Source organism: Eptatretus burgeri, chromosome 12, assembly GCF_056783735.1.
Source record: "Eptatretus burgeri isolate ZD-2024b chromosome 12, Ebu_testis_v1, whole genome shotgun sequence".
NCBI lineage: Eukaryota > Metazoa > Chordata > Myxini > Myxiniformes > Myxinidae > Eptatretus > Eptatretus burgeri.
In genome coordinates, this window is record NC_140972.1 from 2626914 (window position 1) to 2648482 (window position 21569).

General features: G+C 40.9%; 1 protein-coding gene across 2 annotated transcripts in view; it reads left to right on the forward strand.

The window, feature by feature from the left end:
* The first annotated feature begins 576 nt into the window (after positions 1-576).
* The window catches only part of LOC147014990 (platelet-derived growth factor C-like), a 97732-nt gene continuing 76739 nt past the window's right edge, over positions 577-21569 (forward strand). The window contains exons 1-2 of one of the 2 annotated variants that reach the window (XM_085849265.1): positions 577-1005; positions 13157-13337. In XM_085849265.1, coding sequence (XP_085705391.1) covers positions 921-1005; positions 13157-13337 — 266 coding nt within the window. In that variant the 5' untranslated portion in view covers positions 577-920. The remainder of the gene's footprint in view (positions 1006-13156; positions 13338-21569) is intronic. The other variant, XM_085849264.1, reaches the window with a different exon arrangement.

Consider the following 21569-nt stretch of genomic DNA (forward strand, 5'->3'; position numbering starts at 1 on the left):
CTTGAAACAAGTGGCCAGTTGTTCGTGGACATCCACACCAGGTGCTCTCTGCGGACGGTGTACATCACTTGCAGGTGTACAGGTATATTGTACACGAGGGATTTGTTTGAGAAACCCGTTTAAATATTGATATTTCACGCAACAGAAAGTTTGATGACTTTTCGAGGGAAATGTAACTTTTGTTCACCCCAAAGGTGTCATTGGCCGATCTATGGACGGAGTGGCAGAAACAGGTGGGAGGACAGGAATTCCGGAACGAATCGTTGAACCAAACAAGAGCAGCAGCTTCACGACACCAGGACACAACGAGCTTCGCAATGAAACTTTCGCGTCCAACAAAGCGGCGGCCATAGGTGTGCACCGTAAGGTGTGCACGGGGTGTGGTAGTATCCAGTCACGTGATCAGACGGAGCGTAACGTGCAAGGACAAGGACATGGAAGGTTCGTTGGAGGAGGAGTAGGAGGAGGAAGCAGCGGGAGTGACGGTAAGAGGTTGTTCATTGATGACGTAGTCGGGTCTCCTTCAAGCCCCGCCCCCTGGCTCGTCGGGGTACCCAGAGCGGACCCTCCCCCGGGCCCCCGGTCCATCACCCCCGGTGCCCCCGTCCCAGCACATTGAAGCGAATCCACCGCGACAAAGGAGCCGCTCGGTTCGTTCGGCACAAAACACTTGCAGTGCGCAGGGCTCGGGGCACCGCACCTCATTCCACGGCGGGGGGTGCGAGGGTCCTTTTCGGCGCAGCCCCGGTAGTTTTGGGTGCGGTCGCACGGACACATCGTTGGATGAAGAACATCCAGGGCGCTGAAGCCGAATGTCCGTGACGGCGAGCGGGAGGGACTCGGTGGGGAGGATTTAGAGGACCTCGAGACTCCTCAGGTTGAAGAAGAAGCGCCAAGTCCATTGGCGCGGAGGGTCCGTGATGCCGCGCGTCCGCACGCTCATGATGCTGCTGCTGCTGCTGCTGCTCGTTTGGCAACGCACGAACTCACAAACCCAACAACCCGGTGAGTTACACACTGGGACCCCCGACGTGACGTCATCGGTTAATAGCTGGTAACTTTATCAGGACGTTTTCCTTGTTGTCCGTAAATTCGTGTCCGCGGGACGGGGGAGGGGGACGGGTTCATGACGCGCTCACCTTGACTGGTCAATTATCGTGGAGAGCGCGAGGAGTTCGTCTTCATATTCAACTCTAGATACAAATGGGAGCGTCCTGCCTCGTCGAGTGTTCTCAGTGGAGGTGACGGTGAGGTGTTCATGACTGTGAGGTGTTCATGACGACCCGGTGAGGTGTTCATGACGGTGAGGAGTTCATGACGACCCGGTGAGGTGTTCATGACGGTGAGGAGTTCATGACGACCCGGTGAGGTGTTCATGACGACCCAGTGAGGTGTTCATGACGGTGAGGTGTTCATGACGGTGAGGAGTTCATGACGACCCGGTGAGGTGTTCATGACGGTGAGGAGTTCATGACGACCCGGTGAGGTGTTCATGACGACCCAGTGAGGTGTTCATGACGACCCCACTTGGGCTGCATTTACACAAAACCCAGACGGTTGTGAATAAACACGTTTACGTCACGTTTACGTCACTATGTCATTTGAAGTCTTGAGGAGGAATCGCCAACTGGCACAACCACACGAGCACCTCATCCACCACCTCCTGGGGTATCGAGGTGGGATGCCCGGAGCAGAAGAGTGGGTGGGAGCGCGAGACGGATGAGAGTGCGATTGTGGGTAAGAGCTCGAGACAAATGAGAGTGCGATTGTGGGTAAGAGCTCGAGACAAATGAGAGTGCGATTGTGGGTAAGAGTGCGATTGTGGATAAGATTGCGAGAGCGGGTAAGAGTGCGAGAGTGGGTGAGAGCTCGAGACAGATGAGAGTGCGACAGTGGGTAAGAGTGAGATTGTGGGTAAGAGTAGATAAGATTGCGAGAGTGGATAAGAGTGCGAGTGGATAAGAGTGCAAGAGCGGAGAGTGCGAGAGTGGGTAAGAGCTCGAGACAGATGAGAGTGTGATTGTGGGTAAGAGTGCAATTGTGGTAAAGAGCTCGAGACAGATGAGTGCGATTGTGGGTAAGAGTTCGTTAGTGGGTAAGAGCACGAGAGTGGGTAAGAGTGCGATTGTGGATGAGTGTGAGAGTGGGTAAGAGTGCGATTGTGGGGAAGAGTGCGAGAGCAGATGAGAGCTCGAGACAGATGGGAGTGCGAGACCAGATAAGAGTGCAATTGTGGGTAAGAGTGCGATTGTGGGTAAGAGTGCGAGAGCAGGTAAAAGTGCGATTGTGGATAAGAGTGCGAGAGTGGGTGAGAGCTCGAGACAGATGAGAGTGCGACAATGGGTAAGAGTGCGATTGTGGATAAGAGTGTGAGAGTGGATAAGAGTGTGAGAGCGGATAAGAGTGTGAGAGTGGGAAAGAGTGCGAGAGTGGGTGAGAGTGCGAGAGTGGGTAAGAGTGCGATTGTGGGTAAGAGTGCGATTGTGGGTAAGAGTACGAGAGTGGGTAAGAGTGCTAGAGTGGGTAAGAGTGCGATTGTGGGTAAGAGTGTGAGAGCGGGTAAGAGTGCAATTGTGGGTAAGAGTGCGAGAGTGGGTGAGAGCTCGAGACAGATGAGAGTGCGACTGTGGGTAAGAGTGGATAAGAGTGCGAGAGGGGATAAGATTACGAGAGTGGAGAAGAGTGCGAGAGCGGATAAGAGTGCGAGAGTGGGTAAGAGCTCAAGACAGATGAGAGTGCGAGAGCGGATAAGAGTGCGAGAGTGGGTAAGAGTGCGATAGTGGGTAAGAGTACGATTGTGGGTAAGAGTGCGATTGTGGGTAAGAGTGCGATTGTGGGTAAGAGTTCGATTGTGGGTAAGAGTGCGATTGTGGATAAGAGTGCGATTGTGGGTAAGAGTTCGATTGTGGGTAAGAGTGCGATTGTGGGTAAGAGTGCGATTGTGGATAAGAGTGCGAGAGTGGGTAAGAGTGCGATAGTGGGTAAGAGTGCGATTGTGGGTAAGAGTGCGATAGTGGGTAAGAGTGTAATTGTGGGTAAGAGTGGATAAGAGTGCGAGAGGGGATAAGATTACGAGAGTGGATAAGAGTGCGAGAGCGGATAAGAGTGCGAGAGTGGGTAAGAGTGCGATTGTGGATAAGAGTGCGATTGTGGATAAGAGTGCGATTGTGGGTAAGAGTGCGATAGTGGGTAAGAGTGTAATTGTGGGTAAGAGTGGATAAGAGTGCGAGAGGGGATAAGATTACGAGAGTGGATAAGAGTGCGAGAGCGGATAAGAGTGCGAGAGTGGGTAAGAGTGCGATTGTGGATAAGAGTGCGATTGTGGATAAGAGTGCGATTGTGGGTAAGAGTGCGATTGTGGGTAAGAGTTCGATTGTGGGTAAGAGTGCGATTGTGGATAAGAGTGCGAGAGTGGGTAAGAGTGCGATAGTGGGTAAGAGTGCGATAGTGGGTAAGAGTGCGATTGTGGGTAAGAGTGCGATTGTGGGTAAGAGTGCGATTGTGGGTAAGAGTGCGATTGTGGATAAGAGTGCTGGAGCGGGTGAGAGCGCGAGACACTCGATGAAAGCGGATTGTCCGAGTGGTCGCCGTGTGGGCGTTCCGTCGCTGTCGTGGCGCCTCCAGCTAAAGCTCCATGGAATGTTCGTTCGTGCAGGTCCGTGTACGGGAAAGGCGGCTTAGCACCGGTTGGCCTTCTGCACGGCGGGGAGGTCATGGGAATTATTTGCGAAGGGATGGGCACTGTGCAGGTGTGAACCGGCGCCTGGAGTTCAGTGTCCTGGGAGGGGGAGGTGGAGGTGGGCTTGGGAGGAGGTTCGAGAGGGGATTAAGCATATTTAGTTTCCTTTCCCTATGATGGGGGTCCCAGTCCCACCACAACACGGTGATTCGACGGATCAGTCATCCGACCTGTCGGACATTTCCGAGCACCTGCAGTTGGCATTCCGTTTGCGTTTGACAAGTCTCATGAAGAAAAGATTCCTCAAACTTTCCAACACCCAAGTTATATTTCCGGAAAGATTTTAAAATGTCCCTCGTTTCATCATCTGCTCCTGACATGTACACATTGGTCCAGGCCGTACAAGCTTGTTTGTTGCTTGCTGCAGCTTCTGCGGCAACATCCATCACCTGTAACTGACTCTGTGAGATCTTCACCTTGTTAACTCATCAAGTCTGCTTTGCTGTCCTCCATACTCTTCTCTCCCATGGGAGCAAACCCTGGCAATTGTCTGACACCCACAGGTCGGGATATTTGGACTCGGCTGCTGAACACCTCAAACTGCAGCAGCTCCGGTATCCTGTCCAGATTACCTTGCCATGTTTTATGCCCCATACACAGGGAATGCTTGTGGTTTGATCTGATCTGCTGGAGATTATTCATGGAGCACCAGGGGCCTGTGGTTAGCATCATGCAAACTATGGAGGTTATAAATAATCCGAGAGGGTCGATGCTGGTCTTGGTGCACAACTTGGAATTGGGACTGCGTTCTGCCCAAAAGTCTTATCCTTGTGAAGGATGTCCTGTAAACAGGTAGAAGGGTTTTACGAAGAATGGCTCTCTCCTCCATGGAGTGTCTGCACTGCAGTAACTGCTTCAGGTGATGTACGAAAGGACAGTTTTAGTCTAATCCGATTCTAGCAGGAATCGTTCACAACCACACCTGGTACAGACAAAGATGTCGTCACTACCAGCCTATTTATGAGTAAAGTTGAGAAAGCCACGTTTCAGAATGGGCCTCCAAAGCCAGACGTCTACTGGGAATCCTCCGGCGTGCAAACTCCTTCCTTGGCACACCTGAGCTCCTATCTACCTACAAGGCTTTCATTCACAGCTCGATGGGCCACTGCTCTCCCCTCTGGGCTGTCTCACATCTTGTACACCTCGATGCCGTTGAAACAAAGGCTTTCATGATCATTGGAATCTCTCACGATGAAGCTGAGTCTATGGGTCTATCACTTCGCCATGGCCGACAGGTTGGTGGTCTCTCTGTCTCTAGACTGGCACCCTCTGCCCTCTCCGTGCTTCGTTCTCCCCAGGTATCTGCAGATTGCCTGCGGTCCACAAGCAACCCCCTCCTGGTGAAACCGCCTAAACCCAGGACCACTGCTCACCTGCACTCATTTGGTCCTCCTTTTTCCTGTCTGCATCTCATGTGCCAACGCTGACCACAAGTTTTACACGTTATCTTTTTTCACCCAAGTTCCGCGATAAATTGTGTACAATTACAATGTCAGTACATCTCCAAAATCCGTACTATAAAACCACACAAACACCAAACAAAACAACTCCTGGTGAGAGTCTGCAATCGTTGGTTGCTCTTTCGAGTTTATTGTTACTTTCACCATCGAAGGTGAAGGAGATGATGTTTCACCCCTATCTGTCTGTTTGTCTGTCTGTTTACAGGATATCTCAAAAAGTTGTGTACAGATCCGGATGAAATTTTGTGGACAGGTTCGGTGTGTGACAAGGAAGAATTGATTGAATTTTGGTGAAGATCCGAATCCAGATGTGGATACGAGAATTATTTAATTTTTAAAGTGATTCTTCACCGTTGAGTGATAGGGCTAAAACGATATAGTACTGGATAGCAAGATATTACAAAAATGTATTGGGCCTGATATGTTCTCATGGATCAGGCATTACGTGGTGGAGGTGTGTGCTCCACCGAGTGCCCTTGTAATTTTTATTTTGTTATCGTCTGTGATCCCTACTTTTTGGCCATGTTCTTCCTCTTCCCCTTTCCACGCTGTCATACATACAGTAAATACCGTTTTTGATGAGAACTTGTGATCTGGAGTGGGCACCATACGTTTAGTGAGAATTTATTTTTTTTGGGTACACCTTGTCGAGGTTCGTATGAGAGCTAACACACAACGCTCAACACTGGGGGGCATGTGGCATGAGGGACTGGAGAGGGAAGGACAAAACAGTGGGGAACAGACATTAGGAGATCTGTGGAAGGGAGAGGGATGGGGCGAGGAACACGGGGTAAACAAGTTGGACATTACAGGGACTTTCAAGAAGGAAAGCAGGGAATTTGAAGGAGGAAATTCACATTAAACGTGACTGAAGCGGAAACAAAATCAAATGCCAATAAAAATCATAGGAGACCAGAGGGAAGGTCTCACGATGATGAAATGTACTATCAGGCAAGTCTTAACCTTATCCCACGAAGAGACGTTGGATTATATATTCAAACAATACTATCGCTGTTATAACAATGAGGCAATGATACAAAAAAAAAAATGAAACGCTGAAGAACTAAATATTGATTCATGCTCATTTCAGTAACAACTTTGAAATATAGCATGAGGCAAAGATTTTTGATTAATCCATCAAAAAACAGCATATTATTGTGGAATTTCCAAGATTTAAAACAGTCATTGTCTTGATCCATCCATCCATCCATCCATCCATCCATCCATCGGGACCATACTCTGTGCAGAGTGTTGGTGCCGCCTAAGCAGTCTCCTTGGATATTGGACACAATCCTGGACGGGTCACCACTCCGGCACAGGATACCAGCAAGCTGGCAATCATTTTGCCGACCGAGGAAGGGTGACAGGTAGAATCAACCCCACCTGGTGTTAATTCAATAGTCGAGTGGGATTTGAACTCAGGATCCAAGGATCCCAAGCCCACCACCCGAACCATTCAGCCAACACCAGGCATATTGATCCATACATATGTCCAAACAGCATCACACTGAGAACAAGTCCTAAATGGAGTCTCGTAAGATTCTACAAAGGCCCAAATGCTCTGCACATCATGCATTAGGCAACAATACCGTGGGGAATAGAGAACCAGTCAACTTTTAACTGTCCAAATTAGAAACGATACCCTCTATATTCTCCGACACTTCATGGAGAAAAAAAATAACCAGAATTAAGGTCAGATTGAGAGGATGCAAATGTGCACACTAAAGCACTCATGCGAGTTTTCATAAAGATTTTTTTATTTACCCTTGCTCAAGCTGCAGAGATCATGGGACAAAAGAACAAACAAACAAACAAAAAAAATCAGCCATAAATTTGCACTTCACTTCATCTGAAAAATAAATAAAATATTAATCTGAAAGACGGGCAGATGAGCGTCAGGTCATGCTAAAACACCTCAATGGGAATGTTGACAACCTCACTCTGCTATCCTGTCGGCATCCCGCAGCATTCGGGTTCGGATACGACAATTCGTGCCAAATGGTGGCCTCTTGACAGAGGAGTCCGAAGTGAAGGCCCGCTGTGCCGGTTACTTTGAGTGGCTGTACCAGGTTGATCCACCAGTGTCGAGTTGGATGTCAGGGGTGTTACTTTCACTATTGCTGATCCTCCAACCAACTGTGATCCACCTTTGTGGAAACACAGGCTGCGGTGAACCGGTTAAATGGGGTACAGCTCCTGGGATTTAATGGCATCCATGTTGAACTTCTCAAGGCTGGTGGAAATGCTGCACTCGTGTCGTTTCATGCAGTTCTGTGCTCTGCCTGGAACACAGGCATCATCAGAACTAACTGGAAGAGGGGCCATCTTGTCCCTCCGGAAAGGGAAGGGTGATCGCTAGGCCTGTAACAACTACCGAGGTGTTACACTGCTCTCAGTGCCGGGCAAGGTCTTTGTTCGGATAATCCTTGACAGAGTTCGCCACCATCTGCTTGAGCACCAGCGTCCAGAGCAGTCAGGCTTTACACCAAAGAGGTCAACGATTGACCGTATCCTTGCTCTTCAGGTCCTCGCCGAACACAGCCGAGAGTTTGGCAGGGGCTGCTTGCAGCTTATGTTGATCTCTGGAAAGCGTTTGATTCAGTGAATCGAGATGTCCTCTGGAGGATTCTTGGTCTTTGTGGGGTGCCACCAAAATGGATCGATCTGATGTCTGAACTATACTCTGGTACTGAGAGTGCTGTGAGATGTGGTACCATCTCCGATTTATTTCCGGTTGTTACTGGAGTTCGTCAGGGGTGTGTGTTTTCTTCCACAGTTTTCAGCACTTGTATGGACTGGATTCTGGGGAGGATGTCGGAGAGATCAAGTTGCGGTGCATTGTTTGGGAATGTCAAGATCTCTGACGTTGATTTCGCAGATCATTCAGTAATTTTTGCGGAGACACTGAATATCCTCATGGGAGCCCTCGAGGTGCTGAACGAGGAGACGGAGTCGCTGGGATTACGGGTTTCCAGGGTCAAAACTAAGATCAAGATCAATGACAACTTGGATGCTGCTATAGTGTCTGTACCTTTGTTGTGGTGAGGATGTTGAGGTCACGGAGAGATTCACTTACCTTGGCAGTGATATTTATGTCTCTGCTGGCTCTGAGGCAGAGGTTAGTAGATGTCTGTGTTGAGCCTGGGGAGTCATGGATTCACTGGATCATGGGGTGTGGTGCTGTCGGTACCATTGTGGGAGGGCAAAAGTCTGAGTCTTCAGGTCCTTGGTGCTTCCAGTCTTGCTCTACGAATGTGGGATTTGGACTCTGACCAGAGATCTGAGACAGAGACTTAATTCTTTTGGAACCAGGTCTCTTTGAAGAATCCTTGGCTATCGCTGACCAGACTTTTTGATGAGCTGTTGCTGAGAGAGACTCAGATAAGATTTGTTACCTGTATAGTCAGTGAGCGTCAGCTGCGGCTGTATGGACATGTGGCTCGTTTTCCTGACGTTGATCCTACTCACCAGATTCTCTCAGCGAGGGAGTCTTGTCAGTGTAGGAAGCCAATGGGCCGACCACATGCCTCATGGTTGCAGCAGGTTGATCGGCATCTCAAGGAGATGGGGATGGACCAGGCATCTGCCCTGGGCTTGGCCAGACGGAGGCCCCTGGAGTATCGGTGGAAAGTAGATGCCGTGACACACTGCTCCGGTGCATGCTCCCATACCTGATCTGACCTGACCTAGATAACTCAAAGGAGAGTTGGGGGTGGGATAGGGTGGGAATGGGTGATTTTCATGATATAAATATATTATGATGATTTTCAGAGACCCTGGGGATGTACATACCAACACGTAAAGAATCCCTCATGTAGTTATCTCTGTCGTATTTTGTGTATTGAAATTATCTCTACCCTCATATCAGTGTCAGGGAATATGTGTTGTGTTTGTATAGAAGACTCAAATCCCTTGTGTGACTTTTGTCTTTTCCATCTCAATTATTTCTCTCTCTCTCTCTCTCTCGCTCTCTCTCTCACTCTCTCTCTCTCTCTCTCTCTCTCTCTCTCTCTCTCTCTCTCTCTCTCTCTCTCTCTCTCTCTCTCTCTCTCTCTCTCTCTCTCTCTCTCTCTCTGTCTCTCTCTCTCTCTCTCTCTCTCTCTCTCTCTCTCTCTCTCTCTCTCTCTCTCTCTCTCTCTCTCTCTCTCCACACCTTTGCAGTACTGCATAAATACCGGACAACACTCAATATCACAAAACCAATGGTACGAGCCAGCGATCCACGAAAGAGCATCATATAATACATTGGGGGTGGAAAGGGAGGGGGGGGAGAAGGAAGAACTCCAACAACAGCCACAACTATCGATGCTCCATCATGGTCGATGGCACCGTTGCAGGAGTTGAGTGCGACCAATGAATGGCGCCTAGAGACAGGACGAGCCAATAGGAAGGGAAAGTTATGCCAGCCTCAAGAACAATTTCTGGAGAGGAATGGCAGTAACCTCAACATCACTGCCAGGATGGAGGAAGCTGCCCATTCACAATGCTACACCAACCCATGGCTAATAAAAGCCAGAGCGAAACACAGACTTGTTTGCGTGTCTGGGATCTCAGACAAGTAAGCTGGTGACCAGAGGGCTGGTGGAGCGTGTGACCGAGCGAGGTTCCAGGCAGGGAACGAGCCCAGCCAGTTGAGAATTCGCAGATGCTTCGGCACATACATACTGACTCACATCATCTGTCTCTTGCTTTCCCTAAATCTACTTCATTCCCTCTGAATGCATGGAGCATCAACAAACAGCCCTTATCCTTTTCAGGACTGGCTTACTGACTTGCACTTCACGCTGCTTCCTCTAAGCTACATGCAGTCACCATTTACACCTCTCCCCCACACATTGCATCACACTCTCCACGCACTCTTTTTCTCACTCCCCTCTCTTCTGTCGGGACCAACGTAAGCCCACCGGTTTGCATCCGGTGAGCAAGAGGGTGAAAACACTCCACAAACTTCTTTTTCTCTCTTTCTGTACCTCTTCCTTTACCTTGTTTCCCTGGAATGACTAAGGCACCTGTGTTGTAGATTTTGGACTAAGTGACTGAATATGACTAGTCTTCTGTGTTCGAGGTAAGAGCTTTTCTTCTGTGACACTGTTTGCAATGACAGTGCCTTCACAAAGTATTCACACCCCTCGACGTTTGTCACATTTTGTTGCGTTACAGCCTGAATTTAATATTGATTAAATTAAAAAAAATTTGTAACCAATCTGCACAAAATATGCCATAATGACGTGAAACCATGTTTTTATAAATTTTTACAAATGAATTATAAATGAAAAGCTGAAATGGCTCGAGTCAATAAGTATTCAACCCCCCTGAGTCAATACTTTGTTGAAGCGACTTTGGCTGTGATTACAGCTTCGAGTCTTCTTGGGTATATCTGTGTCAGCTTTACACATCTGGATTTGGGGATTTTCTCCCATACTTCCTTACAGATTTGCTCAAGCTCTGTCAAGTTGGATGGGGAGAGTCGATGAACAGTAATCATTAAGTCTTTCCAGAGATTCTCAATCAGATTCAAGTTTGAACTTTGGCTGGGCCACTCAAAGACTTTCACATTCTTGTTCTGAAGCCATTCCAGTCTTGCTCTGGTTATATGCTTCTGTTCATTATTCTGTTTGAACGTAAATATTGGCCACAGTCTCAGGTCTTTTGCACTCTGAAGCAGGTTGTCAAGGATTTGCCTGTATTTGGCTCCATTCATTGTTCACTCTATTGGGGGATTGAGGACTTAGGGTTCATGACTTGAAGAAGAAAGAGAGAGCTGTGAATCTGGGGTGAGGGGGGGGGGGAGGCGGGAGAGGGTTGAAGAGATGGGGAGTGGAGGACAGAGAGTTGGAGTTGGGGTGGGTTGGGAGATAAGGGACAGAGTCGAAAATGCGGGTTGAGGCTTGGTTGGTGTGGGGGGGGGGAGCTGAAGACTTGCAGTTGGGTGGAGGCTCACACATTTGGGGTTTGGGTGTGGTGGTTGAGGACTTTAATGTACAAACACGCACAAAATAAATACTTTAGAGTAACATTAGAATTGGAGTCATTTATAATTGTCAAAATGCAGTCAACCACACAATTAAGGCATGACATCTATGGTGAAGGGATGTAATTTCCCTTCCAGGGAAATACATTCCAATGATCACACACTGCGTACACTCCAGACTTCAATGTGTGTGTTTAACTTGTTTTTCTTAACAAAGGCAGATCACTTTTATGCATTTGATCAATAATTGAATTATCAGGATGGTGGGACAGCCTCGGGACCAAAACTCGAGAGGTTTGCATACTTGCCTGTGGTCTATCCTGGGTTGCAGCTATAAGGTGTCATGCTGGTATTTTGTCCTTGTGGGGTTGACCGGGGAAATTTTGTCCCAAACATTTCTCGGACTGGCTGAACAGGCCCAATGTTCGTTCGGCAGGAATTTGTTATTTGTTTAGGGTGCCAACGATGACGTTCCTACTCTCCGAGAATGACACCGTAGGATCTTTAGGGCCCACCAACCAATGCTAGTGGACTGGATACACACATTACTGTCTGTCCGAGGGATGGAACACTTTGTGATACAATGCCCTGCCCACGAAGCTTGAAACCGAGAGTATATATTGTCAGGTTGGGAATCGATCACAGGCTAGATACAGCAAAGGTAATTGCGCCACCTATGCACCATCATGTTGGATGGACAACCTGCAATTATAGCATATCGTGCTACAAATATCCACTGAATTTCAAAATCTTTCAATCTCGCGCACTCCATCTCCCTCACCCGACCTCTTCACAATCATTAAATTTTGCAAATATTTGTTGTCTAATGTGAGCACTCATATTTGCTGACAGTGTTGATAACATCTAAATGGGATCTACAAACATTTTTTCATGTAGTAAACTGCAATATTGCAAAGCAGTTTGAGGTCTCCTAATCATTTCTATACAGGTCATTGGAGTGGAGGGCTTTAGTGAGGGGAAGGGAGGGGGATATTAGAATTTCCTGGGATTAAAAAAAAAAAATTGTTTGTTGACAAAGTCAAGTGTGGAAAAGTGGAAAAGCTCGAACACTAAACAGATCAGGATGCAACTGAAGAAAAGGAACAGCAGAAAGAGAGGAGGGAAACACCAACAGCAGGGCCGAGGAACAAAAGAGATGGAGCTAGACAAACAAGGGATGTGGGTAAGAATGAAGGGAAGGGAAGATGCAACGGTTGGACAAGATGGATACAGGAGCAAACTCTCAAAGGAAAAATGGAAGTAAAAGGATTACGCTGAGGGATCTGAAATGGAAATAGTTGGGAGAGCAGGAGCGAAGAAGTGTGTGGGGGTGAAAACAGAAACAGAGGCAACAAGACCACCATCCGAGCCCGAGACAAAGAGGCTGGCCTTTAACAGGGACACAAATTGGACAATACAGCACAACAAGGTACGACTTGACACGGAACCTTGGACGAAAACACAAACAGCAACACAGGGACGAAAATATAACAAAATTAAACCAGCTCTGATTGAGGTCGAAGAAGCACTTGCAGATTCAACTGACATGTGGAGCAAACCTGGAACATGAAGTCGATTTGTGTACATAATACTCTTTGTAGTTGGCCCCTTCTGTCGATACATGATGTCAGTAGTTCTTATTTTTTAGATGAAGAGAGAAGTGACAGTGAATTTAGCCTGAGAGGTTTTAAGATTATAATCAGAGCATAGTTGTACAAATATCTGAAATTTGAAAAAGTCCATGATGATCCCAGCTGTATACGAGGTTATACAATTTCGTTTTTGCGGCAAATAACATCACAACCTCAAAAGGTAACCCGGATGTGCGGTTGTCATTAATAGGAGGTCAGATTTTTCTTGAGTAATCTTAAAATATTTCATTGCATTGAAGAAGTAAAGACAAAGCGTGAAAATTTAGTCACGGCCACAGAAAATTGCTTGCTACCCTTTATAGATTCATTATAGATGATACCCTTTATGTTTTAGAGACTGCTGAAGATGAGCTGCTCATCGTTGGAGAACCTGGATATGTGGAGAGCCCAGTGTTCCCAAGATCATATCCTCGTGATATTACACTTCGCTGGACACTTCGGCCACTGCGGGGAGTACTTGCATTGACATTCGATCAGCTGTTTGGCCTGGAGGAACCAGAAAATGGCATCTGCAAGTAAGAATGATTTCCTACTGACTGTAGATGCAACTCTTAGCCTGAAAAAGTGATTATTAAATCCTTAGCTAGAAAGGCTGACATTAGTCCGATTCATGTAACTTAAACTAAAATATCGCAGAGATGTTGCTTCGCGAAGCTAACATATATACCCAATTTAATTAATTTATTAATGTACGTTTTGGTGCCTTAGGAGCATATACAGCCATGATAGCCATTTACATAATATGCCTTTACCACCTATAGCCTGATTGTGTGTGTGTGTGTGTGTGTGTGTGTGTGTGTGTGTGTGTGTGTGTGTGTGTGTGTTTGTGTGTGTGTCATTGGTTGCCATCTCCACATGCGGGTTTCAGAAGGTTAAACGGAGCCCTCCCAGGTCTCGAAGTATCCACCTTTGCGTGTGTATACACCAATATGTGTGTAAGTGTGCAAGTGTGGATGCGTGAAAGTTGCTGTTGTTGACTGCTATCTGCACATGTGGGTGGGTTTCAGGAGATGGAATGGAGTCCTACTACCTCTCAAGGTATCCACCAATGTGGGTGTGTGTATAACATGTGTCTATATAATATTTATATGTGTGTATAACATGTACAATTTCTCACAAATAATGTGTGTATATAACATGTATAATATGTCATGCATAATGTGCATATATAACATAATATGTCACGTATAGTATGTGTGTATGCAACATGTATAATATGTATATAACATATATAATGTCATGTATAATGTGTGTAAATAACAGTCATGTATAATACATGTGTATATAACATATAACATATCACGAATGATATGTGTGTATATAACATATATCATGTATAATATGTGTGTATATAACTTATAAGATGTCATGTATAATATATGTGTATAATGTATATAACATATAACATGTCACGAATAATGTGTGAAAATAACATATGTCATGTATAATATGTGTGTATATAACTTATAATATGTCGTATAATATGTGTGTATATAACATAACATGTCACATATATGTGTGTATATAACTTATAATATGTGTGTATATAACTTATAACATGTCACGTATAATATGTGTGGATATAACTTCTAACATGTCACGTATAATATGTGTGTATATAACTTATAACATGTCACGTATAATATGTGTGTATATAACTTAATATGTCACGTATATGTGTGTATATAACTTCTAACATGTCACGTATAATATGTGTGTATATAACTTATAACATGTCATGTATAATATGTGTGTATATAACTTAATATGTCACGTATATGTGTGTATATAGTTGGATAGTTAAGTTAAGCTAAGTTAAGTTAAGTTAAGTTAAGTTGGATAGTGTATATAGTTAAGCCTGGTGTTGGAGCAGTGGTTAGGGCAGCGGCTTGGGATCCAAGAGGTCCTGAGTTCAATCCCCGTTGGGCCACTGAATTAATACACCAGGGGGTTGACTCAGCCTGTCATCCTTCCGAGGTCGGCGAAATGAGTACCAGCATACTGGGCCGGTGTATACCCCGGTTAAAATAGGTGTACCATATCCCTGTGTCGAAAGAGGCGACCAGGGTTGCGTCAGGAAGGGCATCCGGCGTAAAACATGTGCCAAATCACTATGCGGATCATACGGATGATCCGCTGTGGCGACCCCGAACGGGAGCAGCCGAAAGAAGAAGAAGAAGATGTGTGTATATAACTTATAACATGTCACGTATAATATGTGTGTATATAACTTATAACATGTCACGTATAATATGTGTGTATATAACTTATAACATGTCAAGTATAATATGTGTGTATATAACTTATAACATGTCAAGTATAATATGTGTGTATATAACTTATAACATGTCAAGTATAATATGTGTGTATATAACTTATAACATGTCAAGTATAATATGTGTGTATATAACTTATAACATGTCAAGTATAATATGTGTGTATATAACTTATAACATGTCACGTATAATATGTGTGTATATAACTTATAACATGTCAAGTATAATATGTGTGTATATAACTTATAACATGTCAAGTATAATATGTGTGTATATAACTTATAACATGTCAAGTATAATATGTGTGTATATAACTTATAACATGTCAAGTATAATATGTGTGTATATAACTTATAACATGTCAAGTATAATATGTGTGTATATAACTTATAACATGTCAAGTATAATATGTGTGTATATAACTTATAACATGTCACGTATAATATGTGTGTATATAACTTATAACATGTCAAGTATAATATGTGTGTATATAACTTATAACATGTCAAGTATAATATGTGTGTATATAACTTATAACATGTCACGTATAATATGTGTGTATATAACTTATAACATGTCACGTATAATATGTGTGTATATAACTTATAACATGTCAAGTATAATATGTGTGTATATAACTTATAACATGTCAAGTATAATATGTGTGTATATAACTTATAACATGTCACGTATAATATGTGTGTATATAACTTATAACATGTCACGTATAATATGTGTGTATATAACTTATAACATGTCAAGTATAATATGTGTGTATATAACTTATAACATGTCACGTATAATATGTGTGTATATAACTTATAACATGTCACGTATAATATGTGTGTATATAACTTATAACATGTCACGTATAATATGTGTGTATATAACTTATAACATGTCACGTATAATATGTGTGTATATAACTTATAACATGTCACGTATAATATGTGTGTATATAACTTATAACATGTCACGTATATGTGTGTGTATATAACTTATAACATGTCAAGTATAATATGTGTGTATATAACTTATAACATGTCACGTATAATATGTGTGTATATAACTTATAACATGTCAAGTATAATATGTGTGTATATAACTTATAACATGTCAAGTATAATATGTGTGTATATAACATGTATAATATGTCATGCATAATGTGCATATATAACATAATATGTCACGCATAGTATGTGTGTATGCAACATGTATAATATGTATATAACATATATAATGTCATGTATAATGTGTGTAAATAACAGTCATGTATAATACATGTGTATATAACATATAACATGTCACGAATAATATGTGTGTATATAACATATATCATGTATAATATGTGTGTATATAACTTATAATATGTCATGTATAATATATGTGTATAATGTATATAACATATAACATGTCACGAATAATGTGTGAAAATAACAAATGTCATGTATAATATGTGTGTATATAACTTATAATATGTCGTATAATATGTGTGTATATAACACAACATGTCACATATATGTGTGTATATAACTTATAATATGTGTGTATATAACTTATAACATGTCACGTATAATATGTGTGTATATAACTTAATATGTCACGTATATGTGTGTATATAACTTCTAACATGTCACGTATAATATGTGTGTATATAACTTATAACATGTCACGTATAATATGTGTGTATATAACTTAATATGTCACGTATATGTGTGTATATAACTTCTAACATGTCACGTATAATATGTGTGTATATAACTTATAACATGTCATGTATAATATGTGTGTATATAACTTAATATGTCACGTATATGTGTGTATATAGTTGGATAGTTAAGTTAAGCTAAGTTAAGTTAAGTTAAGTTAAGTTGGATAGTGTATATAGTTAAGCCTGGTGTTGGAGCAGTGGTTAGGGCAGCGGCTTGGGATCCAAGAGGTCCTGAGTTCAATCCCCGTTGGGCCACTGAATTAATACACCAGGGGGTTGACTCAGCCTGTCATCCTTCCGAGGTCGGCGAAATGAGTACCAGCATACTGGGCCGGTGTATACCCCGGTTAAAATAGGTGTACCATATCCCTGTGTCGAAAGAGGCGACCAGGGTTGCGTCAGGAAGGGCATCCGGCGTAAAACATGTGCCAAATCACTATGCGGATCATACGGATGATCCGCTGTGGCGACCCCGAACGGGAGCAGCCGAAAGAAGAAGAAGAAGATGTGTGTATATAACTTATAACATGTCACGTATAATATGTGTGTATATAACTTATAACATGTCACGTATAATATGTGTGTATATAACTTATAACATGTCAAGTATAATATGTGTGTATATAACTTATAACATGTCACGTATAATATGTGTGTATATAACTTATAACATGTCACGTATAATATGTGTGTATATAACTTATAACATGTCATGTATAATATGTGTGTATATAACTTATAACATGTCAAGTATAATATGTGTGTATATAACTTATAACATGTCATGTATAATATGTGTGTATATAACTTATAACATGTCAAGTATAATATGTGTGTATATAACTTATAACATGCCAAGTATAATATGTGTGTATATAACTTATAACATGTCACGTATAATATGTGTGTATATAACTTATAACATGTCAAGTATAATATGTGTGTATATAACTTATAACATGTCAAGTATAATATGTGTGTATATAACTTATAACATGTCACGTATAATATGTGTGTATATAACTTATAACATGTCAAGTATAATATGTGTGTATATAACTTATAACATGTCACGTATAATATGTGTGTATATAACTTATAACATGTCACGTATAATATGTGTGTATATAACTTATAACATGTCACGTATAATATGTGTGTATATAACTTATAACATGTCACGTATAATATGTGTGTATATAACTTATAACATGTCACGTATAATATGTGTGTATATAACTTATAACGTCACGTATAATATGTGTGTATATAACTTATAACATGTCAAGTATAATATGTGTGTATATAACTTATAACATGTCACGTATATGTGTGTGTATATAACTTATAACATGTCACGTATAATATGTGTGTATATAACTTATAACATGTCACGTATAATATGTGTGTATATAACTTATAACATGTCAAGTATAATATGTGTGTATATAACTTATAACATGTCACGTATATGTGTGTGTATATAACTTATAACATGTCAAGTATAATATGTGTGTATATAACTTATGTCACGTATAATATGTGTGTATATAACTTATAACATGTCAAGTATAATATGTGTGTATATAACTTATAACATGTCAAGTATAATATGTGTGTATATAACTTATAACATGTCACGTATAATATGTGTGTATATAACTTATAACATGTCAAGTATAATATGTGTGTATATAACTTATAACATCTTCTTCTTCTTCTTCTTTCGGCTGCTCCCGATAGGGGTCGCCACAGCGGATCATCCGTATGATCCGCATACTGATTTGGCACATGTTTTACGCCGGATGCCCTTCCTGACGCAACCCTGGTGCCTCTTACGACACAGGGATATGGTATACCTATTTTAACCGGGGTATACACCAGCCCAGTATACTGGTACTCATTCCGCCGACCTCGGAAGGATGACAGGCTGAGTCAACCCCCTGGTGTATTAATTCAGTGGACCAACGGGGCTTGAACTCAGGACCTTTTGGATCCCAAGCCGCTGCCCTAACCATTGCGCCAACACCAGGCTTATATAACTTATAACATGTCACGTATAATATGTGTGTATATAACTTATAACATGTCACGTATAATATGTGTGTATATAACTTATAACATGTCACGTATAATATGTGTGTATATAACTTATAACATGTCACGTATAATATGTGTGTATATAACTTATAACATGTCACGTATAATATGTGTGTATATAACTTATAACATGTCACGTATAATATGTGTGTATATAACTTATAACATGTCACGTATAATATGTGTGTATATAACTTATAACATGTCACGTATATGTGTGTGTATATAACTTATAACATGTCACGTATAATATGTGTATGTAACTTATAACATGTCACGTATAATATGTGTGTATGTAACTTATAACATGTCACGTATAATATGTGTGCATATAACTTATAACATGTCACGTATAATATGTGTGTATATTACTTAATATGTCACATATATGTGTGCATATAACTTATAACATGTCACGTATATGTGTGTATGTAACTTATAACATATCACTTATAATATGTGTGTATATAACATAATATATGGCTTATCACATTATATAATATATATCACGTAGAAAACAAATATAATGGCTTATCACATTGATAATAAGGTTCCTTCACACACTCACTTATCACAAGATGTCAAAGACAACTTTATTATATAATTGCCCTTTAATCATCAATTAACTTGTGCACAAACCGAACAGAATGCTACCACAAGTATAAAAAACTGCTCTCCCTATCTTCAGTCACCCTTGGACTTGTACTCATTTTCGAGAAGTATTCTTGAGCAAAGCACATCTCGTGGTTAAGCCGAGAAGGGTGTGGGTCCGGAGAAGCACCGTACGTGGGAGTCTTTCTCCGGTTTAAGCAATCAACAGGGTCCTTATTATGGAACTTTTACAAGACATCAGTATTTCAAACACAGTATATTCACTTTATCTCTTCAAGCACGAGAGAAAGGGGAGTTCTCCCTCCCTCCTTCACGTCAGCAAAATGGGTAGTGCATTGCAGAGCACAGTTGTGCCGTGGAAATGAGGAAGTAATCTCTGCGCTATATTTTACTTGACTTATGTCTCAAAATACAATTCAGGATAATATTTTGAATCACTAAGAAGCATCAGAACAATAATAAAGTTTAGTTCAATGCAAGCAATAAACAAACTTTAACCAAAAGAAGATATTGAAAGTAAGTTTTAACTGAAAGAAAAGCTGAAATCTCTATTTGAGCCCTCATAGTATGTCATGTATAATATGTGTGTGTATATAACATGTATAATATGTGTGTGTATATAACATGTATAATATGTGTGTATAACATGTATAATATGTGTGTATAACATGTATAATATGTGTGTATATAACATGTATAATATGTGTGTATAACATGTATATGTGTGTATAACATGTATAATATGTGTGTATATAACATGTATGATATGTGTGTATAACATGTATAATATGTGTGTGTATATAACATGTATAATATGTGTGTGTATATAACATGTATAATATGTGTGTATAACATGTATAATATGTGTGTATAACATGTATAATATGTGTGTGTATATAACATGTATAATATGTGTGTATAACATGTATAATATGTGTGTATAACATGTATAATATGTGTGTGTATATAACATGTATAATATGTGTGTGTATATAACATGTATAACATGTATAATATGTGTGTGTATATAACATGTATAATATGTGTGTATAACATGTATAATATGTGTGTGTATATAACATGTATAACATGTATAATATGTGTGTGTATATAACATGTATAATATGTGTGTGTATATAACATGTATAATATGTGTGTATAACATGTATAATATGTGTGTGTATATAACATGTATAATATGTGTGTGTATATAACATGTATAATATGTGTATATAACATGTATAATATGTGTGTGTATATAACATGTATAATATGTGTATATAACATGTATAATATGTGTGTGTATATAACATGTATAATATGTGTGTGTATATAACATGTATAATATGTGTATATAACATGTATAATATGTGAGTATAACATGTATAATATGTGTGTATATAACGTATAATATGTGTATATAACATGTATAATATGTGTGTATATAACATGTATAATATGTGTGTATATAACATGTATAATATGTGTGTATATAACATGTAAAATATGTGTGTATATATAACATGTATAATATGTGTGTATATATATAACATGTATAATATGTGTGTATATATAACATGTATAATATGTGTGTATATATAACATGTATAATATGTGAGTATAACATGTATAATATGTGTGTATATAACGTATAATATGTGTATATAACATGTATAATATGTGTGTATATAACATGTATAATATGTGTGTATATAACATGTATAATATGTGTGTATATAACATGTAAAATATGTGTGTATATATAACATGTATAATATGTGTGTATATATAACATGTAAAATATGTGTGTATATATAACATGTATAATATGTGTGTATATATAACATGTATAATATGTGTGTACATATAACATGTATAATATGTGTGTATATAACATGTATAACATGTATAATATGTCATGTATATTACGTATATGTGTACAGAAAACGTGCAAAGTGTCACACATAATATGCTTGTGTATAATCATGATGATAATTCACAGGCTGGTGTTTGTGTGTGTGTTTGTGGCACTACTCCTACAGTTCTGA